The following is a 23,145-nucleotide window of genomic DNA, read 5'->3' on the forward strand; positions in this document are numbered from 1 at the left end:
CAGATGGTTGGGGGATCAAGCATGAATCAGATCCTGTTGACCACCGTGTGCACATCATATAGTGTAATCGCACGCACACTTTGTGTTTACTTGTTCTATATGCAAATGGTAAACAACATATGGGTATTAAAATACCAACTGTCTAAGCATCTTTTTAGCATTTTTTTCAAACTACAGCTTTAGGTCATGTTTCTATCAGCATTTGTCACAGCTTTGGATCTTGAGTGAAACAATGTATATATAGATTCGTCTGTACTTATTTGAAGAAAAACTCATAATATGGTTGCTAATGGATACAAAGATGAGAAAACTGATAGGTTTCTCTTATTAAAATTGTACTCAAGAGCATTGCTAACTTGTCCTATTTATCATCCTTTTTTAACACCATCTCCATGCCATGAGATAATGATGGAAATTATACATAAATATATATAAAGAAAATCTGCATTTGCAATAGCATGACAGAAAGTACACAACAAACTGGAAAATTACCGTAAGCCCTACAAAAAGCAACACATACCAACCGCTAGAAAGATCCACACCTGAAGTAAAGATCCGACTCACCATACATCCTGAGCATGCCCTGATGTATCCCCGAGATGTTCATGTTTACAGTCGATGTGTGACTCCAGTGGGCTGAGAGAGAAATGTTTGCACACAGAATGGCCAAAAAGCACATGAGGCTCAATGTGAGCTTTTAATGCTCAGCTTTAATCCCCAGTCAGCTGGGATGCTCCACAGAGTCAAAGTTCAGCAGCATGGTATGAAAATGGGTTGTGATGAGAGAAAGAGTGCTGTAGTGCGTGCAGAGATACTGTGTAAATCAGGATGATTCGACTGTTTTTGAATGTTTGTTTTTAATACCCATTTGCTTTTACATACACCAAATGGATATTACAACTGAAAGTCATTTTAAATCATCAAACCATCACCAGACATCCATTTCTTTTATTAAATACACACCATGAATAGTAAGCCAACAATATAATTAATCAACCAGAGGTTTTGTTGCTGTCATGAAAATAAAAATAATAACATTTTGGGGGGTTTTGGGGACAATTTAGTGCATTGTCATCTTAAACTGTGAATATTTATCAACCCGTGTCTAATCAGACAATAGTTTTTTTGCACTTACATTTACTTAAAAAAAGTAAGTCCACATTTAAAAAAATTGTAGGTTTATTGGAACCTACCAGGGTTTTAAATAGCTGGTTTTAGTAGCTGAAATGCAAACTAACTTGCAATGACTTTGCAAAGTTGCCAACAAATAATCTAAATGTTATCCTTTAATCGACTTTTATTATATAATCTAGTAAAATGCATCCATTGAAAAATAGTTAGAGTAAAGGTTAACTGGTGGGATGCACACTTGGGGATTCAGTGACAGCGAATAAATGCATTTATCATTTCAGGCTAAAGAGGATTACTGTCTAATGAATGGTGAAGTGCTTGATAAAAAACTTTAAAAGCTTAAAAATGGTTGAAGTGAACATTAACCTGGTTTTAATTTTTCCGTCTTTTTCATTCTTTTTGAATTGCAGCTTTCGCTTGCTGCATTTTTGTGTGTGTTTATTAATTGTGTTAAATACAATAACAAAGGCTACTCGAGCCACTGCTGATCAAACTCATCTTTATTACACATACTGTTTAATGCCAAGTCCAAGATCAACTAATAGTGATATTACAGCCAAGCTTACCCTAATGTAATGTACTCTAATGTTTTCACTATCCCAGACTTTTAAATTAATTTAGGAAAAAACATTAAATAAAATTCAACATAAATACTGTAGTATGTGAAGAAATTAAAACTGGAAAAAATCAGCTGTTCTAACAAATAAATATGCTAAAGTTCCAATGATGCCACAACCACCAAAGCATATAATTGAGACTGAATAGTATGTAAGTACAATTAATATGCATGTGTGATATGTGTGGTAGTCTGCTTGAGTTACTGCACATTAACTGGTAAGCTGCTTTCTTTGAAACAGGTTAACTGTGAGTGACATTAGAAAACTAATGAGCAAAATCCATAAATTCTCTAAATTTGTGTCAGAGGCAATGTTTTACAAATAAGTAGCTAAATGACTAAACTTTACAAAAAGACTGGCATGAATTTCCCTTCTAGGGCAAATTCTTATCCCTTCTTATTCCTAATTATCCATAGAAATTATTAAAGTTTTTATTAATAGTCATCTTAATAGTTCACAAACAGGATTTTCTTGATTTTTCTAGACAATTCCAGTTTGCTGTGATATGACATGACAACCTCATTTGTAAAATATTTGAAGGAAATATTTTAAGAGAGCTGATCCTCAAACTGTTTTCTGAAACAGTCTCCAGCTGGGAAGAAGTCCCAACAGCGCTCCTGGTACATCTTCCACACATATGACTCCTGAAAAGACACGATATAAGAACACAAGAGGTAATGTGAGGCCTTGAATGGAGCACATTAACTAAAGAAAAACTGTAATAAAAACCTTCAGACTGACCGGCCCAGTGTGCTCGGTGTCATCTTTGTTGATGAGGTACATTAAAAAGAACCTGAAAAAAAAAGATCCTGTGAATATTTTCTTATTTGTGCATCCATGTAGAGATATACTACAGTTAAGCCCATAAATATTTGGACAGAGACAACTTTTTTCCTAATTTTGCTTCTGTACAATATCACAATGACTTTTAAATGAAACAACTCAGATGTAGTTGAAGTGCAGACTTTCAGGTTTAATTCAGTGGGTTGAACAAAAAGATTGCATAAAAATGTGAGAAACCAAAGCATTTTTAGCACAATCCCTTCATTTCAGGGCCTCAAAAGTAATTGGACAAATTAAATAACTGAGAATAAAATGTTAATTTCTAATACTTGGTTGGAAACCCTTTGCTGGCAATGACAGCCTGAAGTCTTGAACTCATAGATATCATCAGATGCTGGGTTTCCTCCTTTTTAATGCTCTGTCAGGCCTTTACTGCAGCAGCTTTCAGTTGCTGTTTGTTTGTGGACCTTTCTGTCCAAAGTTTAGTCTTCAACAAGTGAAATGCATGCTCAACTGGGTTAAGATCAGGCGACTGACTTGGTAATTCAAGTATATTTTACTTCTTTGCTTTAATAAACTGGTTGGTTGCATTGCCTATATGTTTTGGGTCATTGTCCATCTGTATTATGAAACGCTGCCCTATCAATTTGACTGCATTTAGCTGGATTTACATAAACAGTATGTCTCTGAACACCTCCGAATTCATTCGGCTGCTTCTGTCCTGTCCTGTGTCACATCATCCCAGGGCCACTGGGAGCCATGCATGCCCACACTGCCTTAGCCGTGTTTTAGATGATGTGATATGCTTTGGATCATGAGCTGTTCCACAACTTCTCTATACTTTTTTCTTGTCATCATTCTGGTAAAGGTTTCATTTGTCCAAATAATGTTTTTCCAGAGCTGTGCTTCCTTTTTTAGATATTTTTAGCAAAGTCAAATCTAGCCGTCTTAAGGCTTATGAGTGGCTTGCACCTTGCAGTGAACTTTCTTTATTTGCTTTGATGCAGTCTTCTCTTTATGGTAGACTTGGATATTGATACGCCTATGTCCTGGGAAGGAGTGAAAGAGTTTCTTTTTAACATTGAAATGATTCTGCAATAATCCACAACAGTTGTCTTACTTGGACGTCCAGGTTTTTTGCATTGCTGACTTCACCAGTGATTTCTTTCTTTCTTTCTGTCTCAGGAGTACCAAACTGTAGATTTTGTCACTCCTAATATTGTAGTCATTTCTCAGATGGGTTTTTCTGTTTTTGCAGCTGAAGAATGGCTTGTTTCACGTGAATGGAGAGCTCCTTTGACCACATATTGTCTGTTCAAAGCAAAATCTTCCTAATGCAAACACCACACCACAAATCAACTCCAGCCCTTTTATCTGCTTGATTGATATTGATATAACGAAAGAATTGCCCACCTCTGCCTTTGAGTCAATTGTCCAATTACTTTTTTGACACCCTCCCTTTAAAAAGAGAGTAGTACATGCTAAACAGATGAAACTCCTAAACCCTTCACTCAATTTAAATGTTGATACTCTCAAGTGAAAGCAGATAGTCTACACATTATGCCCACACCCATACTATAACTCAAATATGTTTTAGGAAATAGGTAAAAAAAAAAAAACTTTTGTCAGTGTCCAAGTATATATGGACCTAACTGTATACAAGGTAAGACAGAAGAGGGGCACTCACATGTAATTGGCCAGGTTGTGTTCATCAAAAGTGTGAGTCTCAAAGCCATGCGGCGTTGTATCAAAGTAGTCACTTCCAATGCCACATATGAAGCATTTCGTCTGCACAAAAAAACAGTGGTCAATGTGGCATGATAAATGTGTGAAAAATATAAACACTGAACACGACTGTACCTCCATGTCTTCCTTGACTTGCTCTTGTTGGTCTCTGAGTTCTCCAAAGGCGTCAATGATCAGACCTGCAGTACACAATAACACAATCATCACACATGTATATAAAATCTGAACGTGTCCTAAAATCACTTTTCTGTGCCAACAGTAATCCAGATGTTCCTCACACTGTCCCATTGTGTTTCTTTACTTTTAGTTCAAACCAATTATACAATTATAACATTTGATGAGTAATGAAGGATTTGTCTCCCAGGAGAGGATTTTCTATACCTTGAATGATGGCCAGCAGGATAACAATGACGAAGAAAAAGAAAGTAATATCAAAGACCACTCGATAAAGCTCGTATTCATCTCCAGCTGGGTCTTCAATCTCATCTCCAATGCCTCCGCCTGCTCGGACACCCACATACATGTGGAACAGATAACACTGTAAAGTAAAAAAAAAATGTGGGGAGTGGCAAAGTTGAGAGAGGAAGTACAAAGTTTGTTTATCATCCACAATCACGTACAGTCATCATATCGTCACATTTCATATCTGGTTCGTCTTCATCTTCACTCTTGTTGTAAAACTTGCGGAAGAAATTGAAGGCAACTACGGTGTAAAGATACACCACCACAGCCAGCAAGCCCACTGTCATCATGAGCTAGCAGGGAGAAGAAGAAAGAAGAGTGAGCAAAGTGAAGCTTAAACAACATTAGTGCAAGTGAGTATTTCCTGCTCTTGCCTGTTTGCCATTGTGTGTGACTGAGGACAGGATAGTGCGAAGAGTCTTGACACCCATCGCAATATCCAGCAAGTGACAGGCGAAGAAGAAGTTGTTGTAATGCCCAAGCAAAGACATCACCAAGTACCAACAGAGATAAAGAAAAGTCTACAAAGAGATGTGTAAGTATAATTTAGTACAATGTAGTGCAGAAATAGTATAGTATGATATAGTATATAGGTTTGCTTACACCATCTGTGAACACCACACCAAATTTCCAGATCTGGTACTTGATGTCAATAGAAGTCACCCTAAAAGAGACAACATTCTCTTTAATGTGCTTGTTTTAGTTTTCAGAAATCATGCCAAATGTGCATCTGACTGTATACGGTACCATGCAAACACAGAGTTATCTGGTTCTTCCTGTTTCTTCTCATGTTGTTGACTCACATCCAGGGAAGCTAAATCAACCCCCAGGAGCTCAGCAATTCTTTCTCTTCCATAAATGTCTCCGTATTTATCCAGAACCTGGACATGGACATGCCATTACATGTGAACATGCTGTACTGAGCTCAAAGTTAAGACCACTTGAGTCAATCTTAACTCACCTTTCGCTTGACAAATTTATCCCAGTAGTTGTTTGGGAAAGAGCTGCAGGAAAATAGGATCATTTGTCAATTACATAAAGAAAAAAGCTTTTCAGAATTTTCTTGTGAGCCTGCTTCTCACTATTAAAAGCTGTTTTCTGTATCTACGTACGGTGTATTCAGGACTAATCTGTCCCACTGGCCCTTGATGTCATCATCCTCAGGTTGCTCAGTGATGTAGAGGCCATCAAATTCCAGCTTTCTCGCAAGTTCTTTCTCTCTTTTAAAAATAACCAGGGGAATCTGGCAGAAACAATAGCAAGTGCTGTTTCACTGAGGTATGCGGATGATTCAATACAATTTATCAAAATCTGTCAATATTTATGAAGAAATAGAGATGGGAATTGATAAAAATTTAGCAATTCCATTCCATTTTTTTTCCATTATCGACTTTCTGATTCTCATTCGATTCTCTCTGACTTTGCTTTGAGAGTCACCACAATTGCTAAGCAGTATAATTAATTACTCCCAAGTTAAAATTATTTATTATACTACTCTTTATATTACTTTGCTTTCTCTGACCTGAAATGTGCTGGATCATAATTACTACTTAACAGCAGACCTAACAACATGCAGCCCCATACACCAACACAAATCCCAATCCTAATGAGGACTGTGAGATTATTCTGTTATCATATGTTATCTTATATCTGTAGTTAAAGTAGTTGAATTATGTTAACTGCTGTAGGTCATATAATATCCTTTAGTCTAGATTGGGTGCTGTGTATGTAGCTTAGTTTCCATTATATTTTTGAGTTAAAAGAATGTGACCTTTTTTGGATTTGTTAGACAGGTGCGCATTACCCTGTACCCTTGATCTGCTGTGAATGTGTTACACTGTTTCTTGACATTTCATACTGCTGAATCATGAAGAGAATGTTGTGTGCAGAGGACCTTGTGCCGATAATAGAAGAAACAGACCACATTCCATACCCCCACCTTTACAGAGAGCAGAAAGACAGGGAGCCGAGGTCATTACTTAGGTGCCGTAACAGAGAAAGAATGTGAATGTTTAGGCTTTTACAACTAGGTGGGGGCCACTAAAGGCTATAAGAGCTTGAGTAACCCTCCACCAGTTTGAGACATGCTGTGACCCTTTGCAAGCATCTCTCCCGTCCGGACGTTCTTATGCTCTTAAGTGTTGAATTGTATGGAAATAAATGATTGTTGATTGAGCATTTATACACCGAGTATTGTCCTTCCTTCAGCCCAAAGATTAAAAGAATTGGGAGATTTTAACAGGACACATACATGATCTCATTATTTAGGTATGAACACAAAGCTGACAGCACAAAGCAACATTGAAAACCAGCATCAAGAGACTTTAAAGCCATCGCCACAGTATTTCTGCTGTAAGAACATGAACAGGTAGTAATGGAGGCATCAGCCTGACTACTCATCTGTTTGTTACCTGTTGAAGTTCAGGGTCTAGTTACTGGGCTGGGGTCAGCAAACACAGCTTTATCATCACTCTGGGTTCTTGGCTAGCTTAGCATTAGTGTTGATTATTATGGACCTTAGACCATGAGATCCAGTATTTCAAATTCTTATATGTAATTTTGCATATTATAATGTTTAATTAAATACTATTCAAACTACTGCCTCCTCCTAGACTAGCTAAGTAAATGCAACAACAACCATGGAGAAGACTACTGACAGTTCTGCAGATAACAAACATCAACACCCTCCACAGGAAAGCTAAGCTGCATAAGGTCAGTGCTGAGAAGGCTGATATTTTGCAGTGCACTGTATCAAAGCCTATTATTGATAATGTGCTAGGAAGAAATGCACAAGCAACTGCAATCACTGAAGCCTTGAGAGAGCTCTAAATAAAAGTCCACTCAAAAACTTGGGAGAACTTCATAATGAACTGAGGCTGCTGTCAATGCATCGAGAGCAACCACACACAGATGGCTTGGTAATGAGCTATAACTGTCGCCTTCCTAATATCAAGCCACTCATGAACTAGAGACATCGTCAGAAATGTTTACAGTTTTTTCTGATTGCTTAAGCACATTTTTTGTAACTATTGGCTAACTTTGCAAAACTCTTCACACAAATAAGAAAACCTGTCACCCAATAATCAAAACATTGTAGTTCTCTTGCAAAAGCAAACACAGCTAGATTACAGTTTTTTCTGAATGCTTAAACCCTAACTGTGATTCCTGTAGCACAATCTCTAAAACTATTCAGACTTATAGCAAAACCACTCACTGAGTTTGCAAAACTAAAAGCACAAAAACTGCTTTGCACTCAGTTTGCAATTTTGTAACACACACTTTGCAAAACTGTAGGCACAATTCACTGCACAACACTCAATTACCAAATTTCCAACACACTCCTAGCAAAAGTATACACATGTATGGCTATCATTAACACTAATTTGCCAACTGTCTGGCACACTTTCACATGTGAAAACTTTTTTAGATAATTAGTTCACTTTGCAATCAGCCTAAGCACTATAATACAGGTAAGCTGTGTGTGCGGAGTACAATGGAGGGAGCAGAAAGAGTGAGAAGTAGAGGAGGCCGAGGAAGAGGACGTGGAGGTGAAGAAGTAGGATGAAGAGGACGACAAGGACAAGGAGGAGCAAGAGGAAGACGAGGAGGGGGGAGAGGAAGATGAGGAGGGGGGAGAGGAAGATGAGGAGGGTGGAGAGGAAGGGTAGGAAGAGTAAGAAATAGAATTGCTGATGACATCAGAGCTACAATAGTGGACCATGTAATCAACCGTGGAATGACCCTGAGGGTAGCTGGCCAACGGGTCCAGCCTAACTCGAGCCGCTACACTGTAGCAAGTATCATAAGGACATCTTGAAATGAGAATCGGTGAGTACAGTCACTTCGCACAAAGATTTGTAGCACTGCCATATGCCAATGAGAAACACACCAATACCATTGATGTAAAAATACTGAAATTGTTACTTTACAGAATTGCTAGATGACCAGATGCTGGGGGCAGAGGAAGCATGTTCACTGCAGACCAAGTAACCCATATAGTCATTATGGCGATTGCAAATAATCCTATACTTGGAAATAAACACTTGTGTTTGTTTTGATGTGTTTGAATAAACACCAGTACTTGAAGTTTGGATCCCTCTATGCTTATGGATCTATGACAGAAGTATGAGCTCAAACTGACATAGCCTACCTTGTGCACAGAGAAAGCAAAAGCCAGATGTGTTTTGTATTCATACCATCAGTGTGCAGTTGGCGCATTGTGTGCTTAGTAGATGATGGCTTGTGTGTACTGTTTGATACGGAAACACCATTTTTACGAAGGTGTGAAGAGTTACAGTTTTTTCTGATTGCTTAAGCACATTTTTTGTAACTATTGGCTAATTTTGCAAAACTCTTCACACAAATAAGAAAACCTGTCACCCAATAATCAAAACATTGTAGTTCTCTTGCAAAAGCAAACACAGCTAGATTAACTCTTCACACCTTCGTAAAAATGGTGTTTCCGTATCAAACAGTACACACAAGCCATCATTTTATGTTTATTCAAACACATCAAAACAAACACAAGTGTTTATTTCCAAGTATAGGATTATTTGCAATCGCCATAATGACTATATGGGTTACTTGGTCTGCAGTGAACATGCTTCCTCTGCCCCCAGCATCTGGTCATCTAGCAATTCTGTAAAGTAACAATTTCAGTATTTTTACATCAATGGTATTGGTGTGTTTCTCATTGGCATATGGCAGTGCTACAAATCTTTGTGCGAAGTGACTGTACTAACCGATTCTCATTTCAAGATGTCCTTATGATACTTGCTACAGTGTAGCGGCTCGAGTTAGGCTGGACCCGTTGGCCAGCTACCCTCAGGGTCATTCCACGGTTGATTACATGGTCCACTGTTGTAGCTCTGATGTCATCAGCAATTCTATTTCTTACTCTTCCTACCCTTCCTCTCCACCCTCCTCATCTTCCTCTCCCCCCTCCTCATCTTCCTCTCCCCCCTCCTCGTCTTCCTCTTGCTCCTCCTTGTCCTTGTCGTCCTCTTCATCCTACTTCTTCACCTCCACGTCCTCTTCCTCGGCCTCCTCTACTTCTCACTCTTTCTGCTCCCTCCATTGTACTCCGCACACACAGCTTACCTGTATTATAGTGCTTAGGCTGATTGCAAAGTGAACTAATTATCTAAAAAAGTTTTCACATGTGAAAGTGTGCCAGACAGTTGGCAAGTTAGTGTTAATGATAGCCATACATGTGTATACTTTTGCTAGGAGTGTGTTGGAAATTTGGTAATTGAGTGTTGTGCAGTGAATTGTGCCTACAGTTTTGCAAAGTGTGTGTTACAAAATTGCAAACTGAGTGCAAAGCAGTTTTTGTGCTTTTAGTTTTGCAAACTCAGTGAGTGGTTTTGCTATAAGTCTGAATAGTTTTAGAGATTGTGCTACAGGAATCACAGTTAGGGTTTAAGCATTCAGAAAAAACTGTAAACTGTTTGAATTGTCTCAGCTGAAAATAAATGTTGTATTTCATTTGGAAATTGGATCCCAAAGTCTGTAGGAAGAATGCAGAGGCACAGAAACCAGTATTGTGTGAAGTCCAGTGTAGCTTCTGCCATCTATGATGATTTGGGGTACCATGATATTTGCTGGTGTTTTTGGTGGTTGGTCCACTGTGTTTCATCTAGTCCAAAGTCAATTTAGGCATCTAGAAATTTTTGGAGTAATTCATGTTTCCATCTGCTAACAAGCTTTATGAAGACACTGATTTCCAACACCTAACACCTATCCATAGTACCAGAAGTACCAGGGTTTTCTGATAATGTTATGGATTGGCTACCCAATGCTGTCCTGACCTTCCTGTTAGGAGGAAGATGAGAAACACCTGAACCAAAAATACAGATGAGAGGAAGGCAACTATCAGAGCAACCTGGGCTTCAAAAAAGACGTCAGCCTACCGACGTGTGTCCAGCCTACCTTCAGGCAGTTGTAGCCAATGATACAGATGAATGAAATGACTGTGTGAAGGATCGCAAGAAAGGACAAAGTAGGCTGCATGTATCCAGTGCTCTCCTCTAAATAGTAATAAATTGGAACATCTTCCTCATCTTCATCTCCTCCACCATTAATTCCAGATCCTTCAAGCTCTTCGCCTGAGCCTTCAAACAACGCAGACCCTTCAAACAGCCCACTTCCCTCAGATAGTCCAGAGCCTTCCATCTCTTCACCCTCAGGCGGGCTGTCCGACACCTAAGAGTTGACAGGGTAAAATGATCACAGAACAGACAGTAGCCACATTAAACAGACTCATCCCAGTTTCCAGGCAAAAAAGGGATAGATTAAATTAAAGATATTTCTTTTTACCTTATAGAAAAGAAGAATGAAGTTCAGGGCAAATGCGAGGAACAGAGCCAAAAAACGCAGGTTGTAGAAGTTTCTGGAAAGATAGTTCTATAAAAGACAGATAAATATTCTTCAACTGATCAATCACTTGATACTGACATTAAAATTGCACAACAAAATCACTTTTGACACAAATACTACCATAAATTTATTCCTTTGGGTTTCCAGCTCAGTCCAGATTTGAAAACCTCCATCCTTTTTCAGCTTCTTTTCTTTTTTGGCTGCTGATTTCTTTGGTTTTTCTGGTTCTACTTCTTCTTTGCTCTCACATTCTTTCTCTGTTTTCTCTCCAGTTTCAGCACTAAAAAATAAACAGTCTTGAGTTAATGTCATATCAATTCATTCCATCAATTTAAAAATCATGGTGCACTAAAACTTCCATGATCTTTTTCTTAGCTCGGGAAGTTGCTTCAATGCAATGAAAACCAACCCTTTTAATAAAAATGTGCATTCAGATAATCATTAACCTCAAACTGTTCAAAGTTGTTTTTTGTAATCCTCCTGGATTGTCCTGGCTAAAAGGTATAACCTGATTTAGAGCCATGGAAGGGAGAGGGAAATGCTTGAAGCACATTAGTATAGACACAACACCAACTAAAGAGTCTTACTCAGCCTTTTCAGGCTCCGTAGGAGGTTCTTCTACAGGAGGAGGTTCTGGTGGTTTCTGACTAGCATCAGTCTCTTCTGGTGCCTGTAGAAAAAAGAATCTACTGCACAAGACCTGATGTTTTCTATCCACATTTTTGGTAGATGTATAATCACAAACGACTGATAGAGAAGACCAAGCTACTCCTTACCATTTTTCTCTTTGTTATGGGAGTTCCTTCAGGAGTTGGAGGTTCAACTGGTGCCTCCACACCCATATCTCCAAGTCCACCTGGAGCATCCATTCCTGGTATCCTCCCACCCTCTTTTTCTTGGGTATCCTCCTCTTCTTCCTCTCCACTCCCAGTCTCACCAGTATCTGTTACACCTCCAGTGTCCTGTTCCTCCCCTGTCCTTGGCTCCCCTGGTCCATCGCCATGCACATCGTCCTGGGTGGGATCTGGCATGCTGGCTAAAATCTCAGTGACTGTGATATTTTTGGCTCCCTCTACCAAGCCACCTCCAAACAATGTTTGCCAGATGATCATAAAGATACCTTTGCATACATTGTAAATGAAGTGTAGTATACTCATCAGTATGGTCCAGAAAAAAGTGGACAAGGCCACTACAATCTCCTTGAAGGTCATCTTTCTCACTCTACGATACTGTCTGCGAAGGTTGCGGAAGGTGAAAATGCCGAGGAAGCTTAACATGCTGTTTATAAAATCTACAAAGGCAGAGGTTGATTCATGTGGACCTTCCCTTCCATTATTATCCTCATCTCCTCCTCCATTTCCTTCCCCACCTCCTCCACCCTCACCTCCTCCTTCTTCCCCTTCATCTTCTTCTTCCCCCTTTTCCTCTTCCTCCTGCTCTGAAATTTGTGAGGCTATATTCATCTCAAAGATGGTGTCTTCACAGAAGTTGACAAACATCTCCATCTTCTCTGATTCGCCACCCTCATTGACGACATCAAAGATGAACTGCCGTTTGGACTCTCTTACTTGAGGCATCTCCCACTGTCTGCGGTTAACCTCACTGATTTCAAAGTAGATGCGTTCAATCTTTCTACTGGCTCCCATTATTTCAATTCGCCCCAAGAACGGACGGAAGTAGTTCAGCACACTCTCTGCTTGTCCCAGGAAGTTCTGTAGCCTGGTGTCATGAGGGACGTGCTCAGACAGATTGGTGAGCAGCACGGCAATGTTGAAGCCAATGTCTTTGGCGGGTTCCTGGAAGCGACTGGCAAACTCTTCATAATTGATCATGTCATTTTCATCTGCTTCTGAGCAGGACAAAAGAAACTGAATCTCAGAGGGGGAGTACTGCTTTTGACTGTCCATCGCCTTCTGGAAGTCCTTCTTTGAGATCAACCCTCGAGGGTCTGTCACATAATCACGGAAAGCATCTGAAGCCACGATATCTTTCAGTTTGAGGAACATGTCAAAGAACTTGAGTATCATCTCCACATTGCTGGAGGACTCTACCAACATGTCGACCATCTGGCGAGCGATTGTACCATTTACCACATTTCCTGAATAAATACAAAGCAGAATTTAAAAAAACCTGAAACTGGAAAAGGATAAAAAGATGAAAACTGACATAAAAGTGATGAGAAAGTTATTTTACCCTCCAATAAAGACAGCAACATAACAACCATATCTTTCTGTAGGTCAAGAAGCTCCTTCAGCAGACCAATCTGGCTGGAGTCCTGTGACCATGAAAGAAGAACAAGACCTTACAGTAATGACAACAATACTGTCTTGAAACATTAGAGGTTTACATAAAGACACAGTCTTTGGTAAAGTTGAAAGCACAAGTTATACTGTAAGTGTCAGGAACCCAAAACCTTGTTATGATAAGAACTGGACATTCAAAATACTGTGTGTTGTATACAATCACATTCATAACAAAGGAGGATGTTAATGAACCAAATCGTCATGCTGAGAGAATTTATCAAAACGTAACAATGGTTTTTAAAGATGCCATAATGTGAAAATTTTTTCCCCATTTTTGTGATAAAACAGTGCTTAAATCTCATGTACCCCTTTGTGAATATTACATTTCTATGACAGTGAGCATTAGAAGTTAAAGCAGAAGCTTGTGTGTAAATGTAGAGTTAGGTCCATAATTTACTGGACAAAGATACCATTTTTGTCGTTTTGCCTCTGTGTACCACCCCAGAGAATTACCATTTTTATACACAGCTTCTCAGATACTCAAAAGTAATAGAACTAAGGAATATAATTTAACATTTAACGATTGATTATGATACCTGGATTAAAATAATTTACAGACAATGACTCTGTTGCACTGTTCTTGAGTGTAACTAGTGGTAACACTTGTAAACTCTCTGTATTTACATTCAATAAGGCATCTCTTGATTGCAGAGCTTAGGAGTAATGCACTGACTGTGAGTGTTCTTGATTGGGTTAGATGTTGTAAAGTTGTTTTTCTTCATCAATAAGGAAATGCTATCATCATTCACATCAGTTGTCTTTTGTGGTCTCTCAGGCCTTTTGGTGTTGCTGAGCTCGCCACTGCATTCCTTCTTTGTAGGTTTGTACCAGATTTGATTTGGATTTGTCCTAAAGGATTATGTTATTTCTCTGATATGTTTATTTTTTTTACCCTAATGATGATTTTACTTTGATTCAAATCACTTTGAATCAACTTCAGATATCATATCTCCTACATTTGTCATGGAATAGGGAAGGACCAAACCTCACCTGGCCATAAAACTGCTTGTCAGGTAATTATCCAGTACATTTTGAGACAAAGTCGGGACTGTGTAATTCGTCAAGAGGTAAATCCAAATTGTTGTAAAACCCAGTGAATTAAAGCTGAAAGCCAGTTTGATGTAAACTGCACTATGGTGGTGCACAGAGGAAAAACTACAAAAAAATTCATAGATATATAGTTATTTTAAATCGAAGCAACACACAAGCCACAGCTCAACACACTGTAAATGAAAAAAGAAAAAAAAAGTTAAAAAAATTGTAATTTCTGTTAAATGTGTGCACACGAAGTAGATGTCACATTAAAGTGTATATACAAAGACAAAATAATTTCATATTAAAGTGTATACTCCAACAGTTGAGGTTAAAAGTCAGGCCCTCCCTCAGGAAGTTTTGTAGTCACCTGCTTCTTTGTCACAAACTGCCTAAGTATAAACTATGTTTATTTTTTAATTATAAGGCCGTTACTTTAAAACTCATGGTGCTAACATAATTCTGAAAATCGCTTTATAGGGTAAAAACTAAAAACAAAAAGACTATTGCAGTGTCTGAAAATATATCGTTTGCTGTTCATGAGGCCTAATGTGCTACAGAAAGGTTTAGTTCACTGTATAGTGTACTGAAAAAAATAAAATAAAATCTGATATATATATCAAACTGTTTTTCTATTTCCTTAAATGACTCAACGTGCTAGTATGTCAGTTTTGTTTGGAAATACACTGTAATCAGCATTGAGTAAATACTGACTCTTACTGAGTTCTGTTTAAAGCAGGTGGATATAAAACAGCCTGATAAGAGAAACCAACACTGAATAAATGAAAAACTAGTAAACACAATACTGCATTAATAAATAAAAAAGTAGATACATACTTTACCCTGCATTGACCATGTGGAAGACAATTTCAATAATAATAAATTATTCAGGTGTTAAACAAAATACACTCACATATGTTTTTTTACATTTTGCGTGTGTGCTTTCTTTCATTTGACAGCAAAACAATGCACACGTTTGATGTAGACTTTGAAACACAATGATAAATGTAAAACAGAGAAGCTGACTGTGAGACTATCAGCTGAAGAGCAAAAGCACATGGTAAGGTAATTTGTTTTAGGTGCGTAATATCTGTTAAAATATGCTGAGCTGGGAACTTACAGATCAAGCATGGATCATCTCTTAATCTGGCCACATGTTTAAAAAGATTATGCATGCAAAAGCTATCAATGATAAATGTTATTAGCCTCAGTTATCTGCAGAGGATTAATGCACTAAACAGAATGGAAATGTCTACATATGTAAATATTTTGACCTTTTGTTTATAGCACTAGCATCACAAATAGCTTTGTGGATTTTAAAAATCATCCAATCAGAAAACGCTTTAACACTGTGTATAGTTATAATAATTCAAAGCAACACAGAAAAAAAATCATGCTCATTATTATATAAAATTTCATTTAAAACTCCTGGTGCTAAACATACCTCTGGCAATAAACAATAGTTTGCTATTTATGTGGTCAAGTATAGATAAGAATTTTTGTTTGGTGTGAGATTTTTGATACTCAACAGTTTTCAGCCTCCTTCATAAACCACACAGGTTTGGACCAGAGGCCTGCCTGTACTCCATTGCTCCTAAGCACTGAAGCACTAATACATGACATAACCCGATACATTTTTAAATGCAGAGCTGCTTAAGGACCCAAAGATCTTCACCACACGACTGGTTTTCAGCTTTGTCTCTAGTGTACAGAGATGTCTTTGGATTCTCTAAAACTTTTAATGCCGTTATTTTCTGTTGATGATGAAATCACCAAATTTAACACACTATTTACACACCAACTATTTCACTGACTGTTGAACGTTTCTCTAACTTATTAAAGTCTGAAAGACTTAAGGAACTCTCTCTGTAAAGCATTTCTTTTCCTTTGTCGGACAACATATAAATTCAATAAATCATATTATAAATAAATTTTTTAAATCATAGTATTTGATTTACAGTTCCCTTTTTCCCATGTTTTGAACAGTAGTCCAACTTTTTAGTACTTAATTCATAAATAAGTAACTGACCTTTAAGTTCATTTTAAAGTATAACTATATGGTATAGTTTTAAATTAAAATAGTAAATCGTATAGAATCAACTGGGCAAGTCTTATTATTAAATCTCTTAATGTGTATTATATTTAATGCTGATGAACTCTATTTTTTACACCAGGCAATTCACAACAGGAAAAAGTGCAGGTAGTCAAATAACAATGATCTCCCAGAAAGGGAAACCATTGTCACGGAGAGCCTGCATAAATAATACCATAACCCTGAAATGTAAGCAGTCACATGAAACTCACAAAATTATAATTTAATCTTTTACACTAATACTTAGGCAACATGTCAAAATATGACCAAAATGACCAATCAAATACATAATGAAATAAAATCAATTTTTAAGAAATTAGAAATTGTAATATTTTCTGTAATATTGAGGTGTACTGTAAGGTGCTTCTGTCAATTGTTTCACAGAAAAGTTTATGTGTTTACTGTCAGGTTTATAACAACAGAGCTTTTTCATGTGCAATAAAGGAAAGAACCGTTGTAAGGTATAAAACCAGGGGAGGTACTTCAAAAAGATTTTCTTGATACCACGTCTACACTGAGTACCAAAGTTTAACATACTATACAAACAGAATCAGTGTAAAGCAAAAGCTTTTTTTTTTTGTAAAGCTGAAGCTTGATTTGGATTTATGCAGAAAATCTACGTCCTAACTTAGGTAGTAACCAGGAACTCATATTTATCCCTACACTGCAACCTTCCACGCCATTTAACTCGTTGTAGTATGCATCCAGCAGACGTGTAGCTACATTTCTTGAAAGGCGCACATCAGGTTAGGCAGAAAGTTGTGGCGTAGGGTTAAAATGCGGTTGCATTTTATGGCATAAGTTACAGCATAGATGTGATGCAGAAGTATAATTCACATGTAATGGGCATCACACCTTTTATGTTTACCACTGACTTTCTTTCATGGTCACTGAAAATAAAATGCAGCATGAGTGGTCAGGAGGTCAATTGATGATGTTACAGAACAGAGGCAACATTGTCTTCACCTCTACAGAGAAATAAATACATTTAATTTGGAATTAATTCGATTGATTGAATTATATGTATATACCTGTGCCAGCTTCATCATCATGTGGGCAAAGACATGAAGAAAGCCAACAATAGCATCCCACAGCCTGCTGTGGGCTAGGGACTGTTGGTTGCCATTGCATGGACCCTGAAATAAGAGACTATGTGTTATAGGCAAAACAGCAAAAGCATCCAATCTGTATAAAGGTCTGATCTGCTCCAGTGTTACCTGGATATATTCAGTTAGACTGTTGAAAATCTGTTTTGCCACTGTCATAGCTTTGGAGAAATTTTTTTTGCCTGGTTCATCGATGACATCCTTCCCAGAGTAATACCAGTAGAAGTCACTTATAGACTCCTTGAATGAAAAATACCGGTAAGGGGTCATTAGAGAAATTTTGATACCATACTGCAAACACACTTTAGAAGTAAAATTATTGCACAGTTTAAAATGCAATAATGTTTAAAAGAGAAACTCATTTTATGATATTTGTGGCTTCGCAATATCACAAGTCCCACCATAGCCTTAAAACCTTTATTTTCAATCTGTATATGGTGCACTAACTGCAGCCAGTGTACCTGGAGACGGAGAAGGTAGTCCACTGTACAGATGATGACATTGATGGTAGTTGTGCTGCCTGTTTGAGTCCGCAAGTAGTTCTGAAAATCTGCATTAAAATAGACATCATTTTGAATAAGAAGATATGTGCTTCATGAGTGTCTCAATTTATTGTTACTCTCATTTGACACATGAGTAATTCCCACCATTATTGTGACCTTCACAAAGCAACTGCAGGAAACGGAAGAGGTCACAGGTGAACTCATCATCTGACATCACTTTCTCATCTAAAAAGATGAGACAAATGAATGAATCAAAGAGATACATTCGAGCTAAATCAGATTACACGTAACGGTAAAGTCTAACAACTTATCTGAGTATAAGAAATGTGAGGATAATAACTAAAATTCATTACTGAACTTACCATCATGAATACAAGGATTTTAGTATCAGGCACCTCAATAACCACCTCTGACTGAGTGCTGCTCGTTTCAATAAAATTAAGGCTGACTCTTTTTTTTCTTTTTTTTCAAATTCAACCCCATTTCCTAAAAAACGTGGGAAGCTTTTTAAAATGTCAGGAAAAAAGACCCTATTCTATTTAATTGGTTTACTTTACAAAACATATGAAATGTTGAAACTGAGATTTTTTTTTAAACATAATTTTTAGAGAACCCTTCAACTTAAGAAAACACCAGCAAATAGAAAAACAATGCAAAAGCACACAAAACACAATGGAAATTTAATAAAGCACAGTGGAAGTAGAAAAATACTGGTGGCCGTCAGTTCTACACCTCAGCGTACTAGCAGATACACGTGTGGTATCCATTTCAAAATCCTGTATCACATTGTTCTCGAGTTATCGGATTCACAAGATTTTCAGAAAACTTGACCTCTGACCTTATTGTCATTGTTTGTCTGTTAGGTAATTGCTTTGGTGTATTGTGAAGGGCAATGGGGATGGCCTTATCAATAGGAAAAGCTGTAAAATAAAAAGTTCTAAATCTACAAACTTCTTCATATTCTTAAAAGTTGTCCAGCGGGCCGAACTGGAGTCTTTGCTGGGCCAATTCTGGGCCCCAAGCCTTATGTTTGACACACCTGCCATAGCGAAATGTGTGCTTTGCTTGCTAGCCATTGGCTTGTCACCTTCACACTTCTGTGTATTTTGTGAGGTTTGTGCACTTTTGCAGCTTGTATGTGTTTTTTTTAAAATTTCCATTGCTTTTATATGCTTTTTCATCGTTTTTCTATTTAATGGTAATTTCTTAAGTTGTAGTGTGTTTGACCTCTCAGAGCCACCATACTTTTGGATGTCATGACTGTCAAAGCTTTGATAGAGTTTAGCAGAAATGTTTATCACAAGTAACAATGTTAATAGTTTGAGTTTGGGAACTGATAACATAAATAATTTTGCATCAGTTCAGGATCTCCTTCGATTGTCTATAAAACTTTTCTTCTTTTTTCATAACATGCTTTCACTGAAGTGCACCCGACTCTAAAACTGAAACTGAAAAGGAACATCTAGAAAACACTGTGTCTAGTTGGCAGCATTGGCTGCTTCAAATTTGTAAATATTGTTCCATGTTAGAGCTGAGGCTTTGTAATGTGGAAAATCATTGGTTTCCACGTTCCCTATTGTACCCCCCCAAACCCTAACAGATGCTGGCTTTATAATTTTGTGCTGAAACAAGCCAGATGGTTGCTCTCCTCTTTAGCCTAGAGGACTCTGCTTCCTCAGCTCCAAAAATAGTTTCTAATTTTCAGTCGATAGATCGAGGACAGTTTTTAACTAAACTCCATATTAAGGCCATCTTAAATGTTTGTTTTATTGGGGGGTTTTAAACATGGTTGGGCTATAACTAGCATTTGTAGGTTCAGTTCACTGACAACTGTTTTCAGAAATGCTTCTGAGCCCTTGCAGTGACTTTCATTACATAATCACGCCTGCTATTAAAGCAGTGTTGTGTAATCCATTGTCACCAGAGGGACTGAAGATCACGTCCATTCAATCACAGTTTTGACCCTTGTGAACAGAGTTTTGTGGAGAGTTGCGAGTTTCAATGCTTTCCCTTGTGTTCTCGGGATGCTTCAAATCTTTGAATAACATTAAGTACTGCAGATGATAAAATCTTTTTCTGATAAAATTCTTTCAGTTTTGAACCATATCTCCATTTTCTTTAAGTTTCTTTAGTGATATCATGCATCTTTTTCAGCTGTTTATTGTTGTATCCCAACTTTTTAATTTATTTATTGCTAAAATAAGATTCACAATGAGGATTTAAAAAAAAAAAAGAATACAATTTCTCAGTTCCAAAATTTGATTGCACTCCTTTTGTTTCAGTGTTTAACAATATTATACACACTGTCCCAATTTTTTTGGAAACAGGGTTTTAATATAAATCAAAGAAATACAAATGACTGCGGTTTGACAAAGTCTGACATACAAGCACATGTCAGGCACCATACACGAGGCCATCAGCATCACATGCATACACTGAATTTAAAGAGAAAAAAAAACAAAAAAACTGAGACAGTAACAAACATTTGGTCACAACATGTATAAACTGAGACAATGATATAGGACTCTTGTACAGACAGAAACAAAGCAATAAAGTGAAATGTTAGCAGCAGTCAGAGGTGAACCCACGATATTACTTGATTTATTAATTTTCTCTTTTCTTTTCAATTTCCCGTTCACCGCTGGCTACATGAAACAAGCACACAAACGCAGAATCATGCAGGATATACAAGCTTCTAACGTAAATGTCAGAGAGGTTGGGGTTTTGTCCAACAAAAGGCTGAAGGGAATCCAGTGCATGATAGAGTACATCCGAGAAACCACACATTTCTTGTCACATGAAACTTAATTCGAAGGAGATATGTATTTGGATGTGCCACATTTATTCATAAATGTGCCGCAAATTGAAAAAAAATAACAATCGAGGAGACTTTAGTTCAATATAGTTTCGTTTATAGCATCTTTTGTGGCCATGTTTCAAGATAGGAATAGCCTCTTTATAAGTCATGTGATTAAGAAATGTGCGAGAAGGTATTAGGGTTGAGAAATGAGGAACTCTATCACTATTCATAACAAATATCGTTCATGAAGGTTTCATTCCCCGTTTGAATAGTAGTTCATGGGCAGAAAAGACCGGATTCCATCCGAGGCTTTTTGGAATGAACAAGACACGTGAGGAAGGGTGCGAGCTGTGAGCATGAAAGATGGAGAGGCATCCAATCCTCTCTTCAATGTTAGAAAGAGAAATGAGGGAGCAAAAAAGGACAGGGGAGTGAAAGAGGAGCAGCAGTAGGACAGAGAGGCAGATGGACAGAAACATGATTTACCCCGATCTAGGTTCAAGTCTGAGGGCCATGAAAGGAGGGACAAGGGAGAGGTGGCAGTGATCGTGGGGAAGGGAGAGAGGATCAGTGTGTTGACAACAGAAGAGGACTAAGAGATGAGGAGGGGGAGATTAACAACATTCCATGGCAAATTCATTCAGCTAGAACTTTAAATTAACCTCCAGAATTAGATGACAAAAGTAGGTGACAAAACTACTAAACATACAGAGGAAAACATTTGAACCAATTTAAGTTAAATCATGAATATGTAATTCTTTAACAGTTATCCAAGGGTTAATAATACTTTATGTTAGGGAACTAATCACTCAATAAATGAAAATTTGTACTGTAATGGCACAGATGGATTTAAACAAAGATGAATTAATAGATGCTTAAAATGTCTTAAATCTGATCATTCATGTGATAAAATGAGCAATGGCATGAATTGGTACTCACTTATTCTTCAGTTGAATTACAGAAAGTGATTTCTCTTGACCTTTCAAAACTCCTTTGAGTCTTTTTTACTTTGCTATTGTGGTTTACACAGGAAAAGAGTCTAAAGTATATGCATTTGATTCCTCCAGTGTCTTTTTACTACTCAAAGCGTATATTACTGTGTAATGCGATGGTATAACAGCAGTATTAACACCAACACCATAATCTGCATTTATAAATGATTCTGATCATCGACTATATAACAGCAGCTGCAGTGTAACAGCTTTTCTGCTGTATCTTCAATGTGAAAAGGTGATGCTTAAGAAAAACAGCATGAAGACTTACTGGTGCCTTCCTCTGAAACCATGCCCAGCCCCTCTGCCTTGTTCTGCCTCTCAAAGGCATTTAGATCCAGGACACTGCACAGAATATAAAGCTTTTTTTCCCCCTGTTTACTATTAAAAATTATAAACCACATTTACACTTTTGTTGAATATTTGAAAACTGACCAGCAAGTCTGCATCAATGCCTGGACACTCAAAAAGAAGCCCACATCCTTCTTGTCCTTTAAGTACTCCAGCATTTTCTGTCAACAAATAAGGGTAATTCAATAAAGGGTCTTCTTTAGAGGTATCTCCAAATTTATAATTACATGTGTTTATATTAAAAAGGCATACCCGCTGAACCTCACTGTTCCCGCCGTTAAGGATAGAAATACCCAGCTTGAGGGTTGTAGACACCATTGGGCCCGTTTCACCTGCAGGAAACAGGAAGCCATGAACACAATGCGGGTAAACAAAGCTGACCAAAGATAAGGATAAAGACTACCTTTGCAGGCACTGATCATTTGCAGGACCATTTCTGCAGCGCCACGATTATGCAGTCTAGACTGCTGGTACAAGAGTCTTTGTTTCTCCATTTCTTTTTCCTGCGGTCAACACAAACATTATGAGGATTTGCTACCATTATATGTCACAGAGAGAAGGTAAAACGATAGGATGGACTATAGAATCAAATTACAAATATATATACAGTGCTGAACAAATCTCTTACACCCAATGTAGGATTTATGCCACAGCTGCTCTAACTGAACAGTATTATTAATTACCAAAATATTTTTATGTTTCTACAATGGTTAATCCACCAGTATGCACAAGCTCTTAAACTGAAATTACATTTTTAATACAAAATTATAATTATTGTTGTTTTCAATCTACTTTTTTTAAATGCATGTTTTTAAAGAAAAGCAGAAAGAATAGAAAATTGTTATTAGC

At 37.6% G+C, this 23,145-nt stretch overlaps 1 protein-coding gene across 1 annotated transcript in view; it reads right to left on the bottom strand.

Annotated features, from left to right (window-relative positions):
- Positions 1–928: 928 nt before the first annotated feature.
- LOC146700095 (ryanodine receptor 1-like) overlaps positions 929–23,145 on the bottom strand; it is a 56,275-nt gene continuing 34,058 nt past the window's right edge. Inside the window, exons 81-106 of the mRNA XM_085471481.1 lie at positions 22,700–22,799; positions 22,549–22,628; positions 22,381–22,457; positions 22,217–22,290; positions 21,440–21,457; positions 18,298–18,378; positions 18,112–18,200; positions 17,762–17,890; positions 17,576–17,680; positions 13,311–13,392; positions 11,894–13,215; positions 11,705–11,787; positions 11,238–11,397; positions 11,058–11,144; positions 10,671–10,943; positions 5,852–5,982; positions 5,701–5,743; positions 5,487–5,620; positions 5,343–5,403; positions 5,114–5,260; positions 4,898–5,032; positions 4,659–4,815; positions 4,392–4,456; positions 4,219–4,319; positions 2,490–2,541; positions 929–2,392 (exon numbers count right to left, since the gene is read on the bottom strand). Of these exons, the coding sequence (XP_085327607.1) occupies positions 2,297–2,392; positions 2,490–2,541; positions 4,219–4,319; positions 4,392–4,456; positions 4,659–4,815; positions 4,898–5,032; positions 5,114–5,260; positions 5,343–5,403; positions 5,487–5,620; positions 5,701–5,743; positions 5,852–5,982; positions 10,671–10,943; positions 11,058–11,144; positions 11,238–11,397; positions 11,705–11,787; positions 11,894–13,215; positions 13,311–13,392; positions 17,576–17,680; positions 17,762–17,890; positions 18,112–18,200; positions 18,298–18,378; positions 21,440–21,457; positions 22,217–22,290; positions 22,381–22,457; positions 22,549–22,628; positions 22,700–22,799 (3,882 nt within the window). The 3' untranslated portion in view covers positions 929–2,296. The remainder of the gene's footprint in view (positions 2,393–2,489; positions 2,542–4,218; positions 4,320–4,391; positions 4,457–4,658; positions 4,816–4,897; positions 5,033–5,113; positions 5,261–5,342; positions 5,404–5,486; positions 5,621–5,700; positions 5,744–5,851; positions 5,983–10,670; positions 10,944–11,057; positions 11,145–11,237; positions 11,398–11,704; positions 11,788–11,893; positions 13,216–13,310; positions 13,393–17,575; positions 17,681–17,761; positions 17,891–18,111; positions 18,201–18,297; positions 18,379–21,439; positions 21,458–22,216; positions 22,291–22,380; positions 22,458–22,548; positions 22,629–22,699; positions 22,800–23,145) is intronic.

Source organism: Copadichromis virginalis, linkage group LG10 (genome assembly GCF_057382275.1).
Source record: "Copadichromis virginalis isolate Kocher_CV1m ecotype Utaka linkage group LG10, C_Virginalis_male_GT1.1, whole genome shotgun sequence".
Taxonomy (NCBI): Eukaryota; Metazoa; Chordata; class Actinopteri; order Cichliformes; family Cichlidae; genus Copadichromis; species Copadichromis virginalis.